The sequence below is a fragment of the Astyanax mexicanus genome, chromosome 2 (genome assembly GCF_023375975.1).
Source record: "Astyanax mexicanus isolate ESR-SI-001 chromosome 2, AstMex3_surface, whole genome shotgun sequence".
Classification (NCBI taxonomy): Eukaryota; Metazoa; Chordata; class Actinopteri; order Characiformes; family Acestrorhamphidae; genus Astyanax; species Astyanax mexicanus.
Genome location: NC_064409.1, coordinates 10,298,204 through 10,319,412, shown reverse-complemented (window position 1 = coordinate 10,319,412; position 21,209 = coordinate 10,298,204). Strand labels below are relative to the sequence as shown.

Here is a 21,209-nt window from a genome sequence, read left to right as displayed (position 1 = left end):
GTTATTCAGATGCTATGGGAAACTTGTTTTCCTTGGTGACAGGAATCAGACGTTTGTATTTTGTAAATTATTTGATGTTGATGTTTGAACAGATAAATCATTTTTAATTTTATGTCTTTATTTCCAATTAATTCATGAGACGCACACGCAGGGATAATATAAATAAGGCAGAAGACATATATGGATTTACTTGTAGTTTGGGGTAGCATTATCTGTTGCAAACAATTCAACCACCTGTGTAAAGAAACTTGAGGTAGCATTTCACAGTTAAACACCACAATAAAGTTATTTTCATTTTTGATATTCAGCTCTTCATCAAAACCGATGTATGCATATACTAGTGCATCTCAAAAAAAATTATATAATTGAAAAGTTAATTTATTTCAGTAATTCAGTTCAAAATGTGAAACATTTTATAGATGTATTACACAACAGCAGATGGCATGGCTCTCCAAACCATCACTGACCATCAGCAAATTTTGCATTTTATTTGTAAATCAAGGGAGCAGAGTCTGGAGGAACAGTGGAGAGACACACAGTCCAAACTGCTTGAGGTCTAGTGTGTTTAAGTTTCTACAATCAGTGATGGTTTTAAGGACATGTCTTCTACTGGTATTAATGGGTGTGGGAGTGGGGGGAAAGTGGACCTGACTACCCAGGGCACGAGTAGGGAGAAAGGGGGCCCATGAAAGTCCTGATTTTATTTTTTATTTTTTGCTCACGTTTCTTGTGTACTGTCATGGATAGAGGCCCATTGACATTGAGAGTGTACAGGGCCCAGGATTTGCTGCTACGCCCCTGGTGGTGGGTAACATTCTTTATACTCAGCTTTACTACAGTGATGTAAATTTATTGTTAACACTGTTAGGGTGCTTTCACACCTGAAAGTCCGGACCGTGGTCCGAACCAAGAATCATGTGTTTGCTACATGTATATATTTGGTCCGCTTATTTTTGTTTTCAAACTGCAGTTTAGGGAAATATAAGCACAAGGAAAAACAGAAATAAATAAATCGGGAAATAAATGAATACAGAAATAAATAAATTGGGAAATAAATGAATGCAGAAATAAATAAATCGGGAAATAAATGAATGCAGAAATAAATAGTCATGTAAATAAATAAACAAAAATTAATTAATGTTAATAAAGAAATCCATAAATAACAATTTATTAAGACATTTCTTTTAAGTATATGTATTTATTTTTACCTTAATTATTTTTTTTTACCGTTTTTATCCACCATATTACTTTTATTGAGTGATTTACTAGTTATTATTTAGTTATTTATTTTTAATTTTGGCAGTTTTGGTCCTCCATAGACTGCAGCCAGCAGGAAGGCGGAGTTGGACGTCCAGTGCGTCTAGCTCCGCCCACTTTGTTAGCGTCATACCGTCAAGTTCCGCCCATTTCGTCAGCATCATGTCTTAGCTCCGCCTCTGAACGGAAGTAAACAATGTACAGGGCAGTTAGCGGACTTTAAATATAATTGACGATATAATGACTGCAGTCAGTACTAATTTGTCCGAAAGTTCGAACCATTCAGAAAAGCGCTTTCACACTGCAGGCGAACCGGACCATGGTTCAGAAGATCCGGACCGAGACCTCCTCTCTTGGTCGGACCAAAATCTGGTCCCTTTCACATCTGCTACTTTGGTTCGGACCAAACTGAAAAGTCCGAAAGTCCAGTCCAAACGAGGCAGGTGTAAAAGCACCCTTAATCATAGGATTTTCTAGTTTTAGTGAGCTATGGTTTATTAAAGATTGAACGTACTACGTTGAAACAATGTTGCCATATCAAAGTTGATTCACTTTTCAAAATCAACACCAAATCCAACATTGATTCAACCAATAACATCAACAATAACATTGAAATGCCAGCAGGGAAGCTACACTTAATGTAACAGCTCCTCTGCTCAGCTGAGACAGAGTTACAGGGTTGTTACATGTTGTTACAGGATGTTACACGGTTTTACACAGTTGTTACAGAGCGGGTTCGTCACTTGTGTCTCCCCCCGTGGGTTTTTCCCCCGCCCGCGCGCTTCTTTAGAAACTGTAGGCAGGTCTTTCCAGTAAGGCAGGTAGGTGTGAGCGTGCGCTTTAAGATTTGCATAAAATCCAGGAAGTTTTGATGGTTTTATTTTCTCTCTCAGTCCCTCCGCGAGACACTGTATCCGCCTGCTCTGCCTCACTACAACACAACAGCCCTGATGAACCCTGAGATTTATTAAAGCTTCATTAAGTTCTGCTCTATCATGTGAGGACCATGGCTCTACTCTACCTGAGGGCGGCTTTATTTCTCTGCTTTCTGTCTCAGAGCTCGGCTCTCCGCGTGCTCAACTCCTCCGAGCTGAGGTGTGCTCTCGAGGTAAGCTAAGCGGTCCTTTCAGGAAACTAAACTGGGAAGAAAAGGTTTAGAGTTCGAGAATAACTCACCTCAAATTTTAAAACTTTTAAGATATTACTTTTTACAAAAAAATAAAAATAAAAAGGAAATGTCCCTCCTTTAAGAGCTAAAGCGCTTAATTCTTCAGTTCCACCTTAAATACTACAGCTGTTTTTTTATTGAAGTGACTGACAACGCAGCATACTGTAACTGCTGTAAGCTATTATTTAAGGTGGACTGGAAACATTACGGCTTTAACCCAAAAGAGATGAAGTATTCTATGTGTCGCACACAACACCTTCTCACTCATTTTTACTCATGAAATCCATTAAAATGCTTTAATAAATGTTTTACGTTCCACATAACTAGTTCTGACCAGAACAAAATGTAAAAATATACAGCTCTTTGCTATTTTAAGTATATGTTTGGGTAAAATGAACATATTTGTTTTATTCTATAAACTAGGACAACATTTCTTCCAAATTCCACATAAAACGTTTGGCAAAAAATGAGAAATAACAAAAAAGATGCAGAGCTTTTGGACCTCAAATAAAGCAAAGAAAACACGTTTAACAATATTTATAAAGTTTTAAGAGTTTAGAAATCAATATTTGATGGAGTAACCCTGTTTTTTTTTTTATCAGTTTTCATACATCTCCTCCACCAGTCTTACACACTGCTTTTGGATAACTTTATGCCACTCCTGGTGCAAAAATTCAAGCAGTTCAGCTTGGTTTGATGGTTTGTGATCATCGATCTTTTCAATTTGGTAAAATCAAAGAAACTCATCGTTTTTATGTGGTCTCTTATTTTTCCCTATGTTATGAAAGTGTTGCTGTGTTATTTGTGTTACATTAGGATATTAACCCTTAAAATATTTACAGTCATTTGTTCACAATAATAAAAAAAACATTAAGCTGCTCTTTGAATTTATTTGATTTAATTTTGAACTTAAGTTTAATATTCAATAAATGGGTCTGGGTTCTTATGAGTTAATTTCAGGCTTTGTTTAGAAATGTCAGTTTAAATATAAGAAATTATCTCATTGTGTATGTCAGATCATCTGTGGTTTGAGTTTTCTGTTACAGTTGATTTGTATCTAATGTGTTCCCATTTTCTCCCTTTTGGGCTAGATTAAGTTACAGTTACATAATCTAGCAACAGAGTACATTTACAAGACTTTTTTTTAAGCTACATTCTTTCACATTTAATTCCACAAAAAAACTTTTTAACACTCAATTTAAATATGGCAGTTGTTCTTTACATTGTGTTGAAATTAGGGCTGTGCAATATGAGAGAAAACACATATCCCAATATATTTAAGAGAAGTGGTGATATATTTATTGGATAACATCATATGTCAGACTTTCAATACACTGTCCCGGAGCAGAATTCCCATATCTATGCTTTCCTACTGTATATATACAAAAAACTTTTGGTTTATTCTTTCACTGAATATTGATACTGCCACACAGGGCTGCACAATGTTTTGATTCACCATTGTTATCGCAATGGACGCATGTGCAATTGCCATATAACAGTATGTGCAGTGTGCTGTGAAAGTCAAAGTTCTTACTGTCCATCACATATTTACTAGAGACATTTTGCACCTGCTCAGTGTCCTTTATATAAACTCTAATATTGGATACGCAGGGTGCATTATACAACATCTGATTTTCATTGAATACCACTGCCTGAGATCTTTTTATTTTTTTTATTAAATCAGATATGTCAAACAAAAGGAATTGCAGCTTTTTTCAACAATATGCTGCCATACATACTTGCATATGCAGAACCTTTTATTTAATAATTATTTAATGCTTGTTTGTAATAGGGAAATAAAAAAATAAAATAAAACTAAAAATATGTATTTTCCAAACTATTATTATTAGGATGATATATAGTCCTCAAAAAATTTTATTGGGACAGGCCTAATCCCTTACCCTGTCTTCCTGTCCTGTTTCCCCCATTGTATGTTATTGTATGTAGTATGTATGTATGGATGGGTTGATGGCTAATTTCGCTTGTACTTGTGACCATGTGACAATAAAGGCAATTATGATTCTGATATTCCCAGATATGCTTTTAATGAACAAACAAAACAAAAAAACACCATTCTGTTAATAAACCTGTTCATCCCTTTGTTCTCTCTTTGCAGGACGTGCCATGTAAAGCTGAGTTTAGTAAGTATCTCTTTCTTCTCTTTTGTGAATTAGAGTACGCACACATATTGTCGCTGTCCAATGACAGCTTTCGATTTTTAGTTTACTAAATAATTTGAACAGACAAACTGTCTCTTACATTCTGCCAAAATTTCTTGATGAACAGACCAATAGAAATACTTAAAATGACCTGAATTAATCTCTTTTCACATTGACTTTCATTGAAAGTTTTGGAGATATTTGTTTTTCATTAGACAGCAACGATATATACATATGCAAACCCACTGTTACCATCCAAATCACAGAGGAACAGAAATAATAAGATTAACTTTAAAGTACTGAGTTGAAGCGATACTGAATAGTTCATTACTTTCTTCAGATAACTGCTTCTATGAAGAATGGATGAAACAGCAGGATTACACTCCGAGTGCGCCGCGGGATCTGAGAGCCAAATGGGATGTCAGGGTTGACGAGAATGGAGACTTGGTGCCGGTAATTGTGGCACAATGGAATGCAATGGATGATGGTAGGTGTTTTATTAAATGTTTTGACTTCTCTTTCCAAGCCTTCCCTTAAGATAACAACTCATGATTAACCTACATACTGCTATCCCATGACTTTTGGCATGTCAGTGTAGTTTAAAAAGTTATAACATTATGTAACTTGAACTAAAGTAAAGTGTGTTTCTTTTAGGAAGCATCTTTTTTCTGAAAGGAAATCAGCTTCAGGTGATGAAGTTAGACACCAGTGAACACTTGTGTATCCAAAACACACTTTCTGAGGGGCTTTCGGGTATGAGGAGTCCCACTAATGAACTGGTGAGTTTACAGCTAATGAATCTGCCTGTTGGTAAGTTTTAATTGCTTTAGAGATTTAATGTAATTTGTGTGTTTTTGTATATTTTTTAAGTGGCCGTTTTTCGTGGACCAAATGGTGGTTGACCCTGGATTTAACTATTCAGTTTCCATCTCCAACCTCCCTAAGCCAAATTCAGGCCAGTCCAACTACGATATTCGCACATTTGTTGCTGTTCCAGGTGAGTTAATGAAAGTAAACGTTAACCAAGTACACCAGTACACACAGCAAATACAACAAAATATTGTTAAATTGTTAAAAATGCTTTTTAAATTAATATACATATATTTATCTATGACCACAGACTGCAGTCACCCTGTCGTGCAGAAGACCAAGTTCTGTATTGAAACAGGTGAGAGAAAATCCAAGAGAGCAGGATTGTTGATTCTGAGAAGAAACAATACAGAATATTAGTTACTATTATTATTATTATTATTATTATTATTATTAATATTATTATTAATTAATGTACACTATTTAGACAAATGTTTTGAAACCCAGGTTCTTAAAAAATAATTATTCCTGTTTTTGCTGGAGTATCCAACTTTACTCTCCAGAGAAGGATTTCTCTTTGGTTTTAGGGCATTTCTGTGAGGATTTGGTTGCATTCAGTGACATGGACTACTGCATTAGTGAGGTTTGGATGGTGGATGATTTCTACCCCTGAACCCCAACTCAAACCAAAGTACTGAATTGAGCATCATCATTGCAGAGAACACAGCTCCACTGCTCTACAGCTCAACACATGGTGCCACTAGGCATGGTGCCAGTAGTTACATGTTTATCTGCTTCAGAGAGTCAGTATTCTATTGGTCAAGCGGTGTACTATTGTGTCACCAGCAGATCTAATATCTAATATAATAATATATTATATTATAAATATATAAAATATTTGCTATTATTAAGTGATTTAATTGATTTACTAAAATAACCTCAAATTATAGATTACAGATTGCAATTTAACGTCTTATTTTTGTCAAGTTTTTGGACATGACCTATGACCTATTATTTTTTCACCAGTCATTTTAATGTCTTTGCTATTCATGCAAAAAGGGGAATTATAAGGAACTATGGAAACTAACTTCCGCATTTGTATGTAAATAAATACCATATATATTTTCTGTAAAACAAAATATATATATATTTTTTAAAATCAACAAAACATGACATTTTGACTCTAAACTTTCTATATGATAGCATTAGTGTTGTACTGTGTTTAAATGACCTAATGGATTTAACCCTTGTGTGGTGTTCATATTTTTGTTACTCGTTTACTTTGTTATTTGTATTTAATTCAGCAAAATTAAGCAATTTTACATTAAAATGCTTTACACATGCTTGCTTCACCTAAATTGCAGGCAAAATACAAACAGCTTACATGGTTAATATTTGCCCTTTACCTTTCTTATGTTATATTTCTTTCAAAAAGTGATACTCTTTTTTTATTAGTTTTTTAATAAAATGTAAAAGAAAATGAATTAAACTCAAGATATGAGTAGAAAATTTGTTTAGTTTCAAATTTACAAATGAAGCAATGTTTATTAGCCCTTGGCCAAATATACTGTATGTAATATAAATGTGTGTGTGTGGGGGGGGGGGGGGTGGGTGTGTTTATCGAAAATGTGTTTTGATATATGTTTTTCACAAAAAATGAACCAATGCCAATGAGTTTGAGTTAGAAAAAATATTTTTTAGTATCATTTGATGAAAAATGAAAACGGGTCCCACAGACCCGAACACCACACAAGGGTTAATCACAGTTTTTGCTTATATGTTGCCAGGTTTTCATGGATGTTCCTCCTCATGTGAGTCTGATTTTCTCTCTTTGCCACAGGATCTTTTTGGCAGCCCAACATTACCATGAAACGCACAGGAGCAGATGACAGGACGCTGCTGGTTTCCTTTAACACGGGAGAGCTTTCTGAAAACTATTATGTCTTTGTGAGGTGTGGTGATGACAAACACAGAAAACAGATTCTCAATAAGGTATGGAGTTAAATTGTTACTAGACTGTCATAGAAACAGTCCAGAATCCTTGTTTCTACAGAGCATGTGGGAGCACTTTGTTGCTCTGTAATTACAGACTGTAGTTATGTCTGTAATCTGTTTCTGTGTATACTTTATTATTGTCCTCCTTTCACACTGTCCTTTAATGTCAGGACCCACAGGATAGTCCTCCACAGACAGATACACTACAGATACAGCAGTGCTGCTGGAGTTTTAAACACTGTCCACTCAATGGGACACTCCTACCTAGCTGCTCCACCCTGTAGTAGATGATGTAGTAGATGTAGTCTGAGACATTTGTTGGTGCACAGTGTGTGTTGGTCAGTCCTTTAGTCCTCCATTATTGGTTACAGGAAGCTGCTTACAGAAAGCTGTTGTCTGACTATTCCCAGTCCAGCATTAACACTGGGGTGTTTAAAAACTCCAGTAGCACTGCTGTGTCTGATCCAAGAATACCAGTACAGCACACACTAACCATCATCTTATCAGTGCCACTGCAGTGCTGAGAATGCCCCCGAAATGCCACCCAAATTATAGCTGCTCTGTGGTGGTCCATCCTGTGGTGTCCTGACTATTGAAGAACAAGATGAAAAAAGTATAATAAAGTATAAACAGAAACAGGTACTAGACTATATTCTGTAATTATAGAACTACAAAGTGCTACTCTATGGTCCTACATTAATGCAATAAGTGTAAAAACATGGAGATGATAATAATACTCTGATATTACTATATTATAGTTGTTACAGAACAGTTATTGGACTTAATGTTAAATGGTATCTGTTCTCTTTTACAGGACAAAATGTCATTGCTGAACATTACGTTTGACCTTGATGCTTGGCCACACACATGCTGCAAATTCAGTGTCCAGGTTTGTGTTCAGATGTATTATGTATTTAGAGACTGCCTACAACCAGTTACATATCTTGCATATGATAAAATAGTGTTTTATTTATTAAAGGTTTTGTGTTAAATGTCTTCTTATTTAGATCCAGCCCTTCTTCACCAAGTGTAAAAACGACTGCACCAGAAAGAACCGTTTTTTTAACATATGTCCAGGTATGCAATTCCATTCCTCAATCTATTTCTTGCAAATGGACAAGTGTGTTCCTTATGCATGTTTGTGAATGTTTCTGTTAATTGTTTTAAACAGAGGCACCGGCACCTCTAAAAGAGTCTAAGATGTGGCTGGTTTTTGCTGGACTCTTTCTTCTGTTCTCGGGTCTTGTGGTTTTTGCTGCTTGTTTGTGCCGCAGGAAGCAGCAAAGGAGTAAGCTCTCTTTAAGTCCTACATTTTATCCTGGCTGAGACGTTTATACTTTACATTTGGTTTGTTCTGTAGAAATTGAACTGAATATCATCTTCTATATGGTATACACTGACATGCCGAACATCATGAGAGTAGTACCAGTACGTAAAAGTAGTAGCAGTACGCGGATTGATTGCGTTACCTCATGGGACATTTTGCGACTGAACTGTATAAGTTGTGAGGTGTAATCTTGTCAGTAAGGCTGAATACATGCCAGTGTGCTCATGGCAAGGCAATGTGAATTATCAGAGTCAGTTATTTAAGAGCCAAATGGATGTGATATTCTGTTTCTAAAGATGTTCAGGCATTGAACACTCCTCAATCAACAGAGTATCACAGTTTTACCAAGAATACATCACAGGAGGCATTACCACCCACAGTGGACAGCGCAGAGCATGATGATGCTTGTGACTGGTGGTGTCTGGATAGAATTGTCAGTGCAAAATCACATTCACATTTAATACATAAGGCTACACAATGGTAGTTCCTGTCCCTTACTTTGACCATGACCTGGCATGTCAGTGTATACTGTATTCAGTCTACAGTAAAAGAGAAAAAAGATACATAAATACATCAATGAAAATTCAAGACTCAAAATAAGATATCTAATACTATATCTGTGCTTTTGCTTTTTTTGTTTTTCAGATCGATTAGAAAATGAACCACTTATTATTCTGCCCACACCCTCCCACCCAGTTCCACCTCATACGCATTCAGTGCTGATCCTCTACTCTCGAGATCACCCTAAATACACAGACATAGTACTGAAGCTCTGTGCCTTCTTGAGGGCCAAATGTGGCATACAGGTCTACCTGGACCTCTTGGATACGACCTCAGTCGGAGTCATGGGCCGCCTACAGTGGACCGAACAGCACATGCGCCTCATCGAACAAACCTCCAACAAGGTGCTGGTCCTCTGCTCTCGAGGAGTGCAGGCGAAGTGGGGAGCCATGTGTGGAGGACCACGAGTTTACCTACGGGAAGATGTCCAGTCGCCAATGGGAGACATGCTGACTCTCGCGTTACAGCTAATCACGCCCGACATGCAGCATCCAGCCTCGTACGGCAAGTATTTGGTGGCATATTTCGATGATATCTGTGGGGAGCAAGATGTGCCGTCCATGCTTGATGTGGCGGTCAAGTACAAGCTGATGAAGCACTTTGAAACGCTGTACTTCCGAATCCTGGATAGAGAGCAGTATCAACCAGGGAAGATAAATACAATTGAGGGGCTTGGGATTGATGAGTACTTCAACTGCGACTCAGGCAAAGCCTTAAAGGATGCGATAGAAATTTTCCAAGCCTACCAAGTGGAGAATCCAGACTGGTTTGAGGAGGAATGCTGCGACAGCGAAGATGAGGTGATTGCAGCCGAGAGCATCCCATTTATTGATGAGAACATCCCACCTGTTCTTACATGCGAGCCTGTAATCAATATTGGTCCCCCTGTCTTAAAGCACGGAGTTGAGATACACCCCATAGATCTGACGGAAGATGTACGGACTTCTGAAATACCCAATCTGAACCTGGATGTTGAAGAACCTTCCATGCTGGGCATCCAACCAGTGCTGAGCCAGGTATATTCCATCTATCCATCTGTAGAACCACCACCTGGCATACACACATCTGGTGTGTACCCGGCTCTCATAGATACCCACAGCTGCCTTTTGGCTGAACCTGCACTACATGAACTTCTACCTCCAAACCAGAATGAGCTGTATGTGAAGGATTATCTACCGTCAGATGACTGTGAACGGCGCTCAGTGGATGCGATGGAAGCGCTCCAGCAACTGCAGCTCTCCCTGATGTCTTCCCAGATACCTGCTCCTCCACCCTCAATGGTTGATCACAACCAGCCAGAGGAAAGAGATGAGAGTGAGATGGAAGAGGCGTCAGGTAAGAGACAGTCTAGATGGTCAGATCAAGGATACAGTTCCAGAGACTCCAATTCGAATGTACGGGAAGAGCCTCCAGCATTCTCTCTGGCTGATCTGGCCAAGTTACAGGAAGTTCTCTACCTGAACAGTCCCATCTCTTCTGGCTTCTGCACAGAGACTTGAAAGTTGAAAGTGAGACACTGATGTTCTGTTGATTGTTAGCTGGAAACAGCAGATTATTTCCAATGTAGTTTAAGAACCAACATCACTGGTTCTTAAACTAGTCCTTGTTGCCCCAAGCTTTATGACTAATGCAGTTGGCTGCTATTGCCGTTTATCACCAAATATGGAAGTATAAGTCATTGCTGCAGCTGAACTTTCTTCAAAGCTTAGTGCTGTGTTCTATTACAATCAAGAAATGAAATATACACCGGTTTGTTTTGATTACATTGGTACTGCACATGTTTATTTTGGGTACCTCAAAGAACATACAGGTTTTAATTTACAGAACACGAACTTCTGTTGTACTGCATGTATTATTCTGTAAATAATATATAATTACTTTTTCTAATCACTAAATGGGTCTGTGTCTAAGTTGATTCATGTACATTTAGAAGAATAAAATATACATTACATGGAGCTTTAAATTTAATACTGCAACAGTACATTCCTAATAACAGCAAACTCAAAAAAGCAGCAGTCTTTGGTTGTCTTCATGTGCTCTTTACTGGAATTTACTGTAGATCTGAAAACAAAAGCGTTACATTTGTCCAAAATTCCAGGTTTAATATACTTCATGTTGAGTAGATTAAGAAGATGGCAGGATTTGGATAGTGCAAAAAATGTCTCGTAAAAACAAAATGTAAATACAGTAAATAAAGTGTGTTGTTTCCAGCCCTTGTGGCAGAGTCTTCTGTAAAACATTTGAAAGTGTTATGCATTGCACATAGAAACAGCAATCCATCTGCATGAACATTTCATCATGTGGCCACATTTAAAGTTTTGATAGACACATATTAAACAGTTTCAAAGATTAGCATTTTTAACATGTTCATATTGCACGATGAGGCACAGAAATCCAGTTGTTAATAATGCACTTTCGGCCTGCATATTTAACACCCCACCCTCCCCTTCTCTGATCTGAACGTGTGAATGATGACAGAGTTAAGATGCACAGTCATTTCTGATTGTGGTCTGATAATCTGATTATCGAATATGTAATCGCTGCAGAACAAAACCTCATATCTCTCAAATTGGAACTTTGCTGGAGATAAGGCAAAAACACTCCATATAAAAATGCAGGTACTTGTAGGTCATTCCCAACTAGAAATATTTGGTTTGTAGAATATTAATTGAACAGTCTACTGTAAACTTTTGCCTTTATGGACATTCAAATTTGTCATGATTTCTGGATGATGCTAAAAATGTTTTTATCCACATACTTTTTTATGATTAATTGTTTATTCCCGCAATATATTAATATATATATGAGCTTTTTTACTTTTAGTAGACATATCATATTTAAAAAATGGTATTTACAATTTATTAATAAATGCTCAAAAGGTTTTTTATGACATTCATAAAATATTCATTATTAAAATGATATCAGCATGATTTAATAAAAAATGTTATAAGTACTGGGGAATTTTTTTTATATCAACTTTAGAGTTGATGTTTCCTGTATGATAGTGTCTAACTGTGAATGTGGTGAGAGAAATGTTTTAATAATGTCGTGATGCAAACAAATATTACATCACATGTTTTCAGAACATTACAGGAATATTATGTAACATTATGAACTAACCTCCCTGGAACCTTTTTAAAACAAAATCAAATGCTATAAATATAATGTTTCTTCTACAAGCTTTAGAACTTTTAAATACAAAATAGTCAAAAGAAAAAAGGAGTGAAATAAATATAGAAAGAATTATTTGAAGTTTGGAGTTATGAGGTTTTGCTCCAACAGCGATGATTGCTACCATATATTAGTAGGAACTGTACTAGCCACGCAAGTGATCAAAGAACCCTGTTTGTACAGGACTGTGTCAGATCTGTGCAATTACGTAAAACCAAGAAGAGTTTCAAAACAAGGGGGTTTCCATCCAAGTGAGATTTGCTTAAACTTCTTTCCTTAGCCTGACTTACTTCCTGTGACTGACCTAGCTTGAGCCTTGACTCTCTCTTTATCTGAATTCTGATCTAAAAACAAGGTGTTTTGCATGTGCAGGCAAATTTACATCACAACCACTCACATTTCATTGATCAGCTCTCTCTCTCTCTCTCTCTCTCTCTCTCTCTCTCTCTCTCGAAACACTAAGGGCATTTTCACACCAGCACATTTGTATCAAGTTAAAACGGACTCTTGAAAAAAAAAAATTGGGAGAGCCATGTTAACCCAGAGTTCAGAATCCAAGATGGCTGCACCACACATCAGCAATAGTAAAGCAGTAGTGTTATACAGTTTATTAGCACTGCTATCTTTCTCTATCTGTTTGGACATACGGACATGTTTGGATGCACAACATACTATATCGCGTAGTTTTGGGACACTGCTAACAGACATAGTAAATAGCTAAACTCTGGTGTGATGTCATTTCCAGCTCCAACATCCGGGCTAAATGGAATGCAGCATAAGCTCTGTTGGCTTTAATAGCCTCTGTATGCTGAAATGATTAAAGCACAAGAACCAGAAGACATAAATAAATTGGCTCCTGACTTGAAAAAAAAAGAGCAATAGGACCAAGTGTAGAGAGGTAGCCTAGTTCTGGGTCGAGACGGATGAGATGCCACTGCTGTAATGTGGCCTGCCGAGGCCACTGAAGAAGAGCGTCAGTTCTAAAGATGAATTACACTTTTCTCATAGGTAGTGCTATTCACAAAGTATCCGTGCTAATCGCTAACAGTATCAGCAATCACCACAAGCCCGTATCATACACCTTACAGCGTTTTTTCATTCTCAAGTACCTTTCTTCACATTCTCGTCACATCTGAATACAGGAAACAATACACAACGGTCACTATCTGAGAGATACACCGAATCTAGCAGGGCACAAGGTCTATTTACACCTCTTATAAGTGCATCCACTGACAACGTGTCTTAACAGGTCAGTGCCTGCGAGACGTCACCTCACATTTAGTAGGAAATGTCAGTTGATTTCCATGAAATGTTTGACATTTTACTTGTTTGATGTACTGTGGCATGAAAATGTTTGGCACTTCTGGTCAGAACCTTCTGTTACTGTGATTGGTTAAAATAATAAAAGATTACCTGGTTAAGAATTTTTACGCAAGATTCACTAGCATATTGTTTTGTTTTGTACATTTGTGTACAATTTTTAAATGAAAAAAAAAGGTAAGTTTGGGCAAGCAAAGATATTTTAGCTCTCTTTTATAGACAGGATTAGTTTTTCAGGGGGTCCTGGGGTAATTTTCTCTTTTTTATGGGGGTCCTGTGATTTTATTCTTGTCCAAAATGACCATATACATGTTTTTCTCAAATGTCCTCTGAGAAAATTACAGGCTGAATTACCTACTGTTTTTGCACATCTCTGAGTTTTATCAACTCGCATTTAATAAAATAGCTATTTGTCCACTACCACACACCGTAATTACACTTTAGGCTTGTGTTTCCACAGAGATCCACTTAAACACAACAGTCAGTGGAAATGGAGGAGCTACTGAACATGATGTCATGTGACCAAGAAAGCTAAAAAAAAACCTTACTGTTCCTCCTGTTTTTTAATTGCAGTCCGGATGCAAGAGATTTATCACTAAGTAGAAGTGTGAACTATTTTTCACAGACGCCCCTCTGAGAAACAAGTCCCATCAGGATAGGGCTTTTCTCAGACGTTAATTCACTTAGTCAGACCTATGGATTCTTCATAATATTTTTTTAGAAAGAAAAGGCTCATCAGTGGCTTCAGATTTTGCTACTAAAATTATCACTCCCACTGAATTTAGTATTTTTTCTGAAAGTTTTTGACAACCAGAAGCTATGGGCTCCTCTAACCAGCTCTCTGGCTCACAAGATAAAAGTAAGGCAAAGAAAAGTGTCTTCATGTAGAAATTTCCCAAGTTTGTAATGTACAAAATTAAGAAATGGCTGTTACCAAGAATGGTGTAACTCAAGTTGAGGTCTGAAAGACCAACAAAACTTTCAGAAAGAACTGCAGAAGACTTTCACAGAGGCTTACCATACTCTGAAGTGGTGGTGCCCTGTTCTGCCTGCTCTTTCGCCTGGACAAATACATCCTTTAAGGAAGAATCATCAGAATAAACAGTAGAAAACTTTCCTCAACATTTAGTGTTAATGACAGGGCCACCTCTCCAACTGTTAAGCATGGGGGTGGATGGATCATACTTTGGTATAGTTTTGTGCTTTAGGCTTTTCACTTTTCTTAAAATATTATAGAAACTATTAGTTACTAACTATTAGCTTAACTATTCACAGTCACAGAAAGTTTGAACAGAGGCTCCCAAATGTTTGCATGCCACTGTAGACCTCAAAAATATAGCACTAACTTTACCAAACAGCACTGTCTGTAACATCCCATGATATATTATATTTTCACATTATAAATTATAAAGTGCCTCACGATACAAGTGCAAATCAAACAAAAACAAAACTGCAAGTCACACATATCACTATGATGACCGTTCATGACCACAGCCGTGAAAGTGTACTGGCAAGTTTTCTTGGGGGGAAGAGGGAGATGGGTGCAGAAGGGAACTGGAGGCTGGATGGAGTAGATGGAGTATATATGGTTGGCGGAATGGTATATAGGGGCCGTACATATATATATATATATATATATATATATATATATATATGGTATATATTGGTATACACCAATGCTGGAGTGATATGACATCCACTGTCCATGCTGTTTTCTTTCATAGTCCAACAACATCCACTGGCTGTCAGACGATACAGCTGAAGTAGATGGCCTCTTCTTGACTAGCATTTCCAGTCTTTAAATCCAAAGTGGGTGGAGGATGTTTAGAAACCATTTTTATGATTTTACAATCTGCCTGCTTCACTCAGGAAGCAGCTCTGCAAACAATAAAGCGGAGCAGTCACCCAGTTCCACAGCAACCGCATGTCACAGATTTAGAAGTGACCTAATTGCCTGAACATATCTAATCTTAGATAAACTTTAATTAGCACCTGCCATTGTTACTCTCTGCTCTCTGCAATCGATGCTCTTGAGTTGGGAGTGAAGAACAGTGATGGTGGAAAATGCAGAGGAAAGAGGGTTCAAAGTAGGGCACATACGGTATGTGTCAGACTCCAGACCGGGGGGATCTATAGCACTGCTGTCGTCTTCCTCATTAAACTCACCTGGCTCAAGTCATCAGCTAATTAAAATGGCCTTTCCGAGCTGAACTTGTTTCTTTGGGTTGTCATCATTTTCACACCTATGGTTTCTTTGCTCTGCTCCAAATAAATTGCAAAAATGAGCTCTCTTTACTCACATCATGATACTTGTAAAATGGTTTTAAAAAGTTCTTCCAACCACAAAAAAACACACTTCTTGATCGATGAAAACTGAGCTTTTTGTAAATGCTCTCCAATGTGGAGATTTAAAAAAAAAACTCCAATGTTAAAATGCATGCATGTTTCTGGGATAATGACTGTATCGTCAAATACATAAGGAATAAAACTACTTGTTAAACTATCTTCATGTAGCTCTATATTTAAGATTTTGATATATGAATGTAAATACTGTTCTATTACAAATATATGATGCTCTGTTCATATTAAGAATCTGTGATTTCGTTGTTTGCATAGTACATGAGACTTAGGGACTGTGTTTTCTTCCTTTTTAGTGGTGTTTAAATAGTAGCATATTAGTCTTTTTGTGGATGGTAGAAATAATTAAAAAATGAAAAAAGGGAAATCTCAATTTCTAAAAAAATCTAAAAATATCCTGATAAGCATAGAAGTGGTCTTAGAGTGTGTCCCTTGGTTTGGTTGATGGAATGCATTCATTTGAGACCAGGGTTTGTTGAAAAAGACCATAAGTGACTAAGTGGAATTCTAATTCTGCATAATTAAAATGCTAAATCAGTCAGTTGGAACGGTTTGGAAGTGGTTTAATGCTCCATTCTAGAGAATCTTACATTTCAATGTTTATACTGGTGGTAAATGGACCCAGACATCTGAAGTGTTTTTAATGCCTCTAAAAGCTCTCGTACAGATACAGCTGCTGCATAAAATATTATGTTATGAATACGCTAGTGTCAGCCTCACACACTCTGCTGATAGCTTATGCACACAACGCTGGCAGGATTTTGTCAGCTGCATTCTGATTGGGTATCCACATGTCTGAGGAGCCTTTCCACCATTCTGACAGGTAAGAAAATTCTGCTTTCACAGCTGAATCCTGGCTAGTGATAGGGAACAGCCAACTGCTCTAGACACTGTGAAGACAAACGAGCCCTTTAGTGCAAGTTCATGTAGAACAGCCTCGTCCTGAAACAGTAGTCAGTTCTAAGCCATATTTGCTTTAAGAATTCTCACCAAATTCTCTGCTGATATTATCTGAACTACTTAATTTTGTATCCACTATTCCTACCCTATAGGATTTTGCCTTTGGCATGACAGCACTTTATTTACAATGGCAATTCACATACCATGTGTTTTTGGGAGATGGGAAGACAAGAGCATCTGATGGACACCCACACAGAAACTAAACTCCTCACTGGCAGTGTGACTAGAGTAAGGACTCTTGTATTTTAAAGTGCATTCATGGGAAATTACATGTTTTACACACTGACAAGTCATAAAAATTGTGACACATAAATTAATATTGGGTTCCGTGGCTTTTGTCATGCTGGCTAGATTTGCAATGCAGACATGCATCAGGCAAACTCAGGCAAAAAATCAGATTCAGTAAGTTTCTCTAAAATGAACCACAAAATTGCACCAAACCACTCTGAATGGCTGCTTACATCTTCACTACTGAATATCTTGATGCCACGTAGAGCCCAACAAGTTCAAACACACTATGCAAGATTTTAGCCTTTAAATAGAAGCTTTAAAATTGTGATGTTCTGCTGATTAGTTATAAAGCGACATATCTGCTTGCTCCTTCGCCTCATCTTACTCTATGTAAATAGAGAGATCCCTCTATCACTAGTGATGCCCAACACCAGGAAGGTGAAGACTAGCACATGCCTCCTCTGATACATGTGAAATCAGCCACCACCTGATGCAGCATTGTCATGTAGCATCACAGCTCGCTCTGAGGAAAGCTCAGCGACTTGATTCTGATACATCAGCTCACAGACACCTTGTGCTGAACAACATCACCCTTAGGAGTGAAAAGGGGAAAAAGAGCTTCATCTATCCACCCAAAGAGAGCAAGGCCAATTGTGCTCTCCCAGGGCTCCAGTAGCGAAGGCAAGCTACATGAACAGGATTCTAACCAGCGATCAATTAGGGAGATTTTAATTGCCAACCTACTACCAACTCAAGCACACTTCTGAAGGTCTGTGGTCTGACCATCCAGGCCCTTTGTTTGAGCCCTTCTGAATCTGATCTAGGTGATGTTAAATGGAGGGGTATTTAAGGGCGGATGAAATGCAGAGGGCAATGGTGGGCGGGGCGGGGCTGTTCTTCACTGGCACCGCGTGTCGTTTGGTTTTAGCACCTGTCGGAGACGCTGGAGCGCGACGGCGTCCAATAAAAGGCTGCTTGCTGCTGATGTCCCGCGACCTCCGGAGAAGAGTCCTCGCGCCTCGCGTCCTCTCTCTACGGCTGCGTGCTGACGGCCAGCGTGTTGACGTAGCCGTGCGGGCCCATGTCGTTCTCCGAGACGCAGTGCGAGACCTGCGCCGCGTGTCCCGCCAGCCGGCGCGCGCTGCGCGCGTTCGCGCACTGCTCGATGAGCTCCAGGCACGCGCAGGCCAAGAAGAAGGCGTTCTTGAAGAGGAAGAGCGAGGCCGGCGCGTGGTACAGCAGCACCAGCACGCACCGGATGGCCAGCAGCGGCGCGTTCACCAGCGCGCCCGTCAGAAAGCGCGCCCACGCCCAGCGGCAGCGCGCACGCGAGGCGGTCAGCTCGTATAGCCACACGACGGGCGCGGCCAGCGCCACCACGTGCGCTGCCACCACCGCGTACCTGACGTAGCGCGCGTCTGTGGGCAGCGTGCCGCGCACGAGCGCCTCCACGAGCTCGAAGCTGTCCAGCACGTCCATGCACGTGGCCGTAAAGCACCCGCGCGAGTGGTGGCGCGTGGCTCCGTTCGGGTCCTCCGCCACCGAGTTGATGAGGCAGAAGAGCAGCGGCGCCGCGAGCAGCACTGCCAGCTCGAACCCCGTGACGCCGAGCGGCACGCGCTGCGCGACCAGCTCCAGGATGGACGTCTCGAGGATCAGCACGACCTTGGGCGCGCACGCGATCACGTAGATGAGCCAGGCCAGGTAGGCAAAGGCGAACTCTCCCAGGCGGCAGCCGAAAAGCGAGCCCTTCTGGCGGAATCCGCACGCGCGCTCGCGCTTGCTGCGGCTGTTCTTGGCGAAGAAGATGGCCCAGCCGGAGAGCACCACGAGGTCCGTGGCGATCCACGAGCACCAGTACAGGTCGGTGAAGGCGATGAGGTAGTAGTCCAGCACGGCGCCCTGCGCGGCCAGCACCGCGAAGCACAGCGCCTTGTACAGCAGGTTCCGCCGCGAGTTTGGCACGAACAGCGGGCCAGCGGACGGCGCGAACTCGCCCGAGGACGTCATGGTGCGCGAGGCGGCAGAGTTGGCGGCGGCGGAGGCTGAGGGGACCAGCGGCTGCGTGCTGCCGCCCTCCGGGTTGACGCTGCCCGTGCTGGTCTGAGTGGGCCTGCGGAGGAAGAGCTGCCCGTGGTCCGGCGCCGAGGACGCGGGGGAGTCCGGGTACGCGGCCGCTGCGGCTCGGGGACAGCTGGCCGCGGGATTGTCTTTGCCGATTTGCGCGATCATCGTAGCCGCGCCTCGCGAGCTTGTTTTGTCTGCAGCCGCGTGCTGACAGGCGCTGAGTGGAGGGAGGGGGGCGCAAGGGCTGGGGGGGCTAGAGAGAGAGAGAGAGAGGATAAATCCCGACATGGAACATATTGGAATGGAGTGGAAGGAGCATACGAAAATGAATGGATACATATAATAATAATAATAATAATAATAATAATAATAATATTATATATATATATATATATATATATATATATATATATATATATATATATATATATATATATATATATATATATATATTATTAAATAATTAATTATTCAGCATATTTGTATATTGAGTAAATAAAAGCAGTCAAGGCAGCGCATAATGTGTTAAAAAAAATAATAATATATATATATATATATGATGCTTGTACAGCTAAAGCAGTCCTCAATGTGGTTGCTATAACGCTGCCAGGTGATTTTAGGTCCCTGCTTGCTGATTGAAATTGTGTTTTTAGGTGGTCGCTATGGTGTTGCTATGGTGGTTGGTAAGATGTTGCTGTGGCATAGATGTTGGTTGCTATGGCATAGCTGGTGGGGAAGATGTTGCTGTGGCATAGCTGTTGTTTGGAATAGTGTTCCTATAGTATAGCTGGTGGTTGCTAATAAGTTGCTATGATATAGCTGTTGGTTGCTATGCTACTGCTATGATAAAGCTGTTGGTTGCTACAATGTTGCTGTGACATTACCTGTTGGTTGCTATAGTGTTGCTGTGACATAACCTGTTGGTTGCTATAGTGTTGCTATGGCATAAATTGTGGTTATTAATAAGTTGCTATGGTGTAGATGTTGGTTGCTATGCTATTGCAAATGGAAGTTTAAAACACATTGGAGCAGTTTGCCAAACAGTTAATACACCTAGTCTTTAAGTACACAACATTTTGAATGAATGCTTTTTTCATGGAAATGTTTTGTAATGACTGTCTGGTACACTATATCCATAACAATACATATGTTTTGTCATATATAAATGGATGATCATTTTTGGCTGGGAAAGCCACAGTATAAAACGAAATGAACACAACAGGAGATCTAATTAATTGGCAGGTAAAGTCAAATTCGCAGCCAAAAAGTGGAGCATGCTGCAGGTTAGAACGTGTGGTTATCCAGCGTTTGGAACTGTGGGAGGCAGCCGTAGGGGCTTATATTAATTAATGGCTGCATGCAGAATCAGATGGAGAGGCTGCAGGTGTACTGCAGACAAAAAATGTAAAAACCCACCCCTCTTTAACATAATACAGGCAGATAATCAAGCAATCTAACCTCCATTAGAATCTGCTGTTTATGAACTGAAGCCATTTGCATTCTAAGGAAACACTGCAAGTCAAATGACCCACCTTGATTTAAGTTTTGCATGTACTCAGCTTGGCAGGAGACATGTATCCATGAAAATAAATATCAAAGCAACTGGTTCGGATAAGGATGAAGCTTAATATGGGCAGGGCTTCACGAGGTCCAGCCTTTGTCAAAGCAAGATAGGTCCTGGGTCCAAGTCATACAGATATGGCCTCACCCATTGGAATAGGGAAACATTTGAGGGCAGCATGATTGTGCCAGATTGGCTGGCTTGATTTATCTAGAACTTTTTTTTTTTTTTTTTTACAGTGTGGCCAAAGGAATTAAGGCAGTT

At 39.6% G+C, this 21,209-nt stretch overlaps 2 protein-coding genes across 2 annotated transcripts; one reads left to right on the top strand and one right to left on the bottom strand.

Moving 5' to 3' along the window:
* The first annotated feature begins 1,438 nt into the window (after positions 1-1,438).
* il17ra1a (interleukin 17 receptor A1a) lies at positions 1,439-11,487 on the top strand. Its single transcript, XM_022671217.2, has 12 exons — positions 1,439-2,078; positions 2,151-2,365; positions 4,542-4,566; positions 4,925-5,071; positions 5,239-5,363; positions 5,455-5,581; positions 5,705-5,752; positions 7,235-7,386; positions 8,204-8,278; positions 8,397-8,466; positions 8,561-8,677; positions 9,362-11,487. Exons 2-12 carry the CDS (start codon positions 2,264-2,266, stop codon positions 10,774-10,776), a joined length of 2,403 nt encoding a protein of 800 aa, XP_022526938.2. The 5' UTR covers positions 1,439-2,078; positions 2,151-2,263; the 3' UTR covers positions 10,777-11,487.
* Positions 11,488-18,265: 6,778 nt separating this feature from the next.
* Positions 18,266-19,612, bottom strand: tmem121b (transmembrane protein 121B). The gene has a single exon (XM_007259768.3). The coding sequence runs from the start codon at positions 19,547-19,549 to the stop codon at positions 18,350-18,352; it is 1,200 nt and encodes a 399-aa protein (XP_007259830.3). The 5' UTR covers positions 19,550-19,612; the 3' UTR covers positions 18,266-18,349.
* Between the last annotated feature and the right edge of the window lie 1,597 nt (positions 19,613-21,209).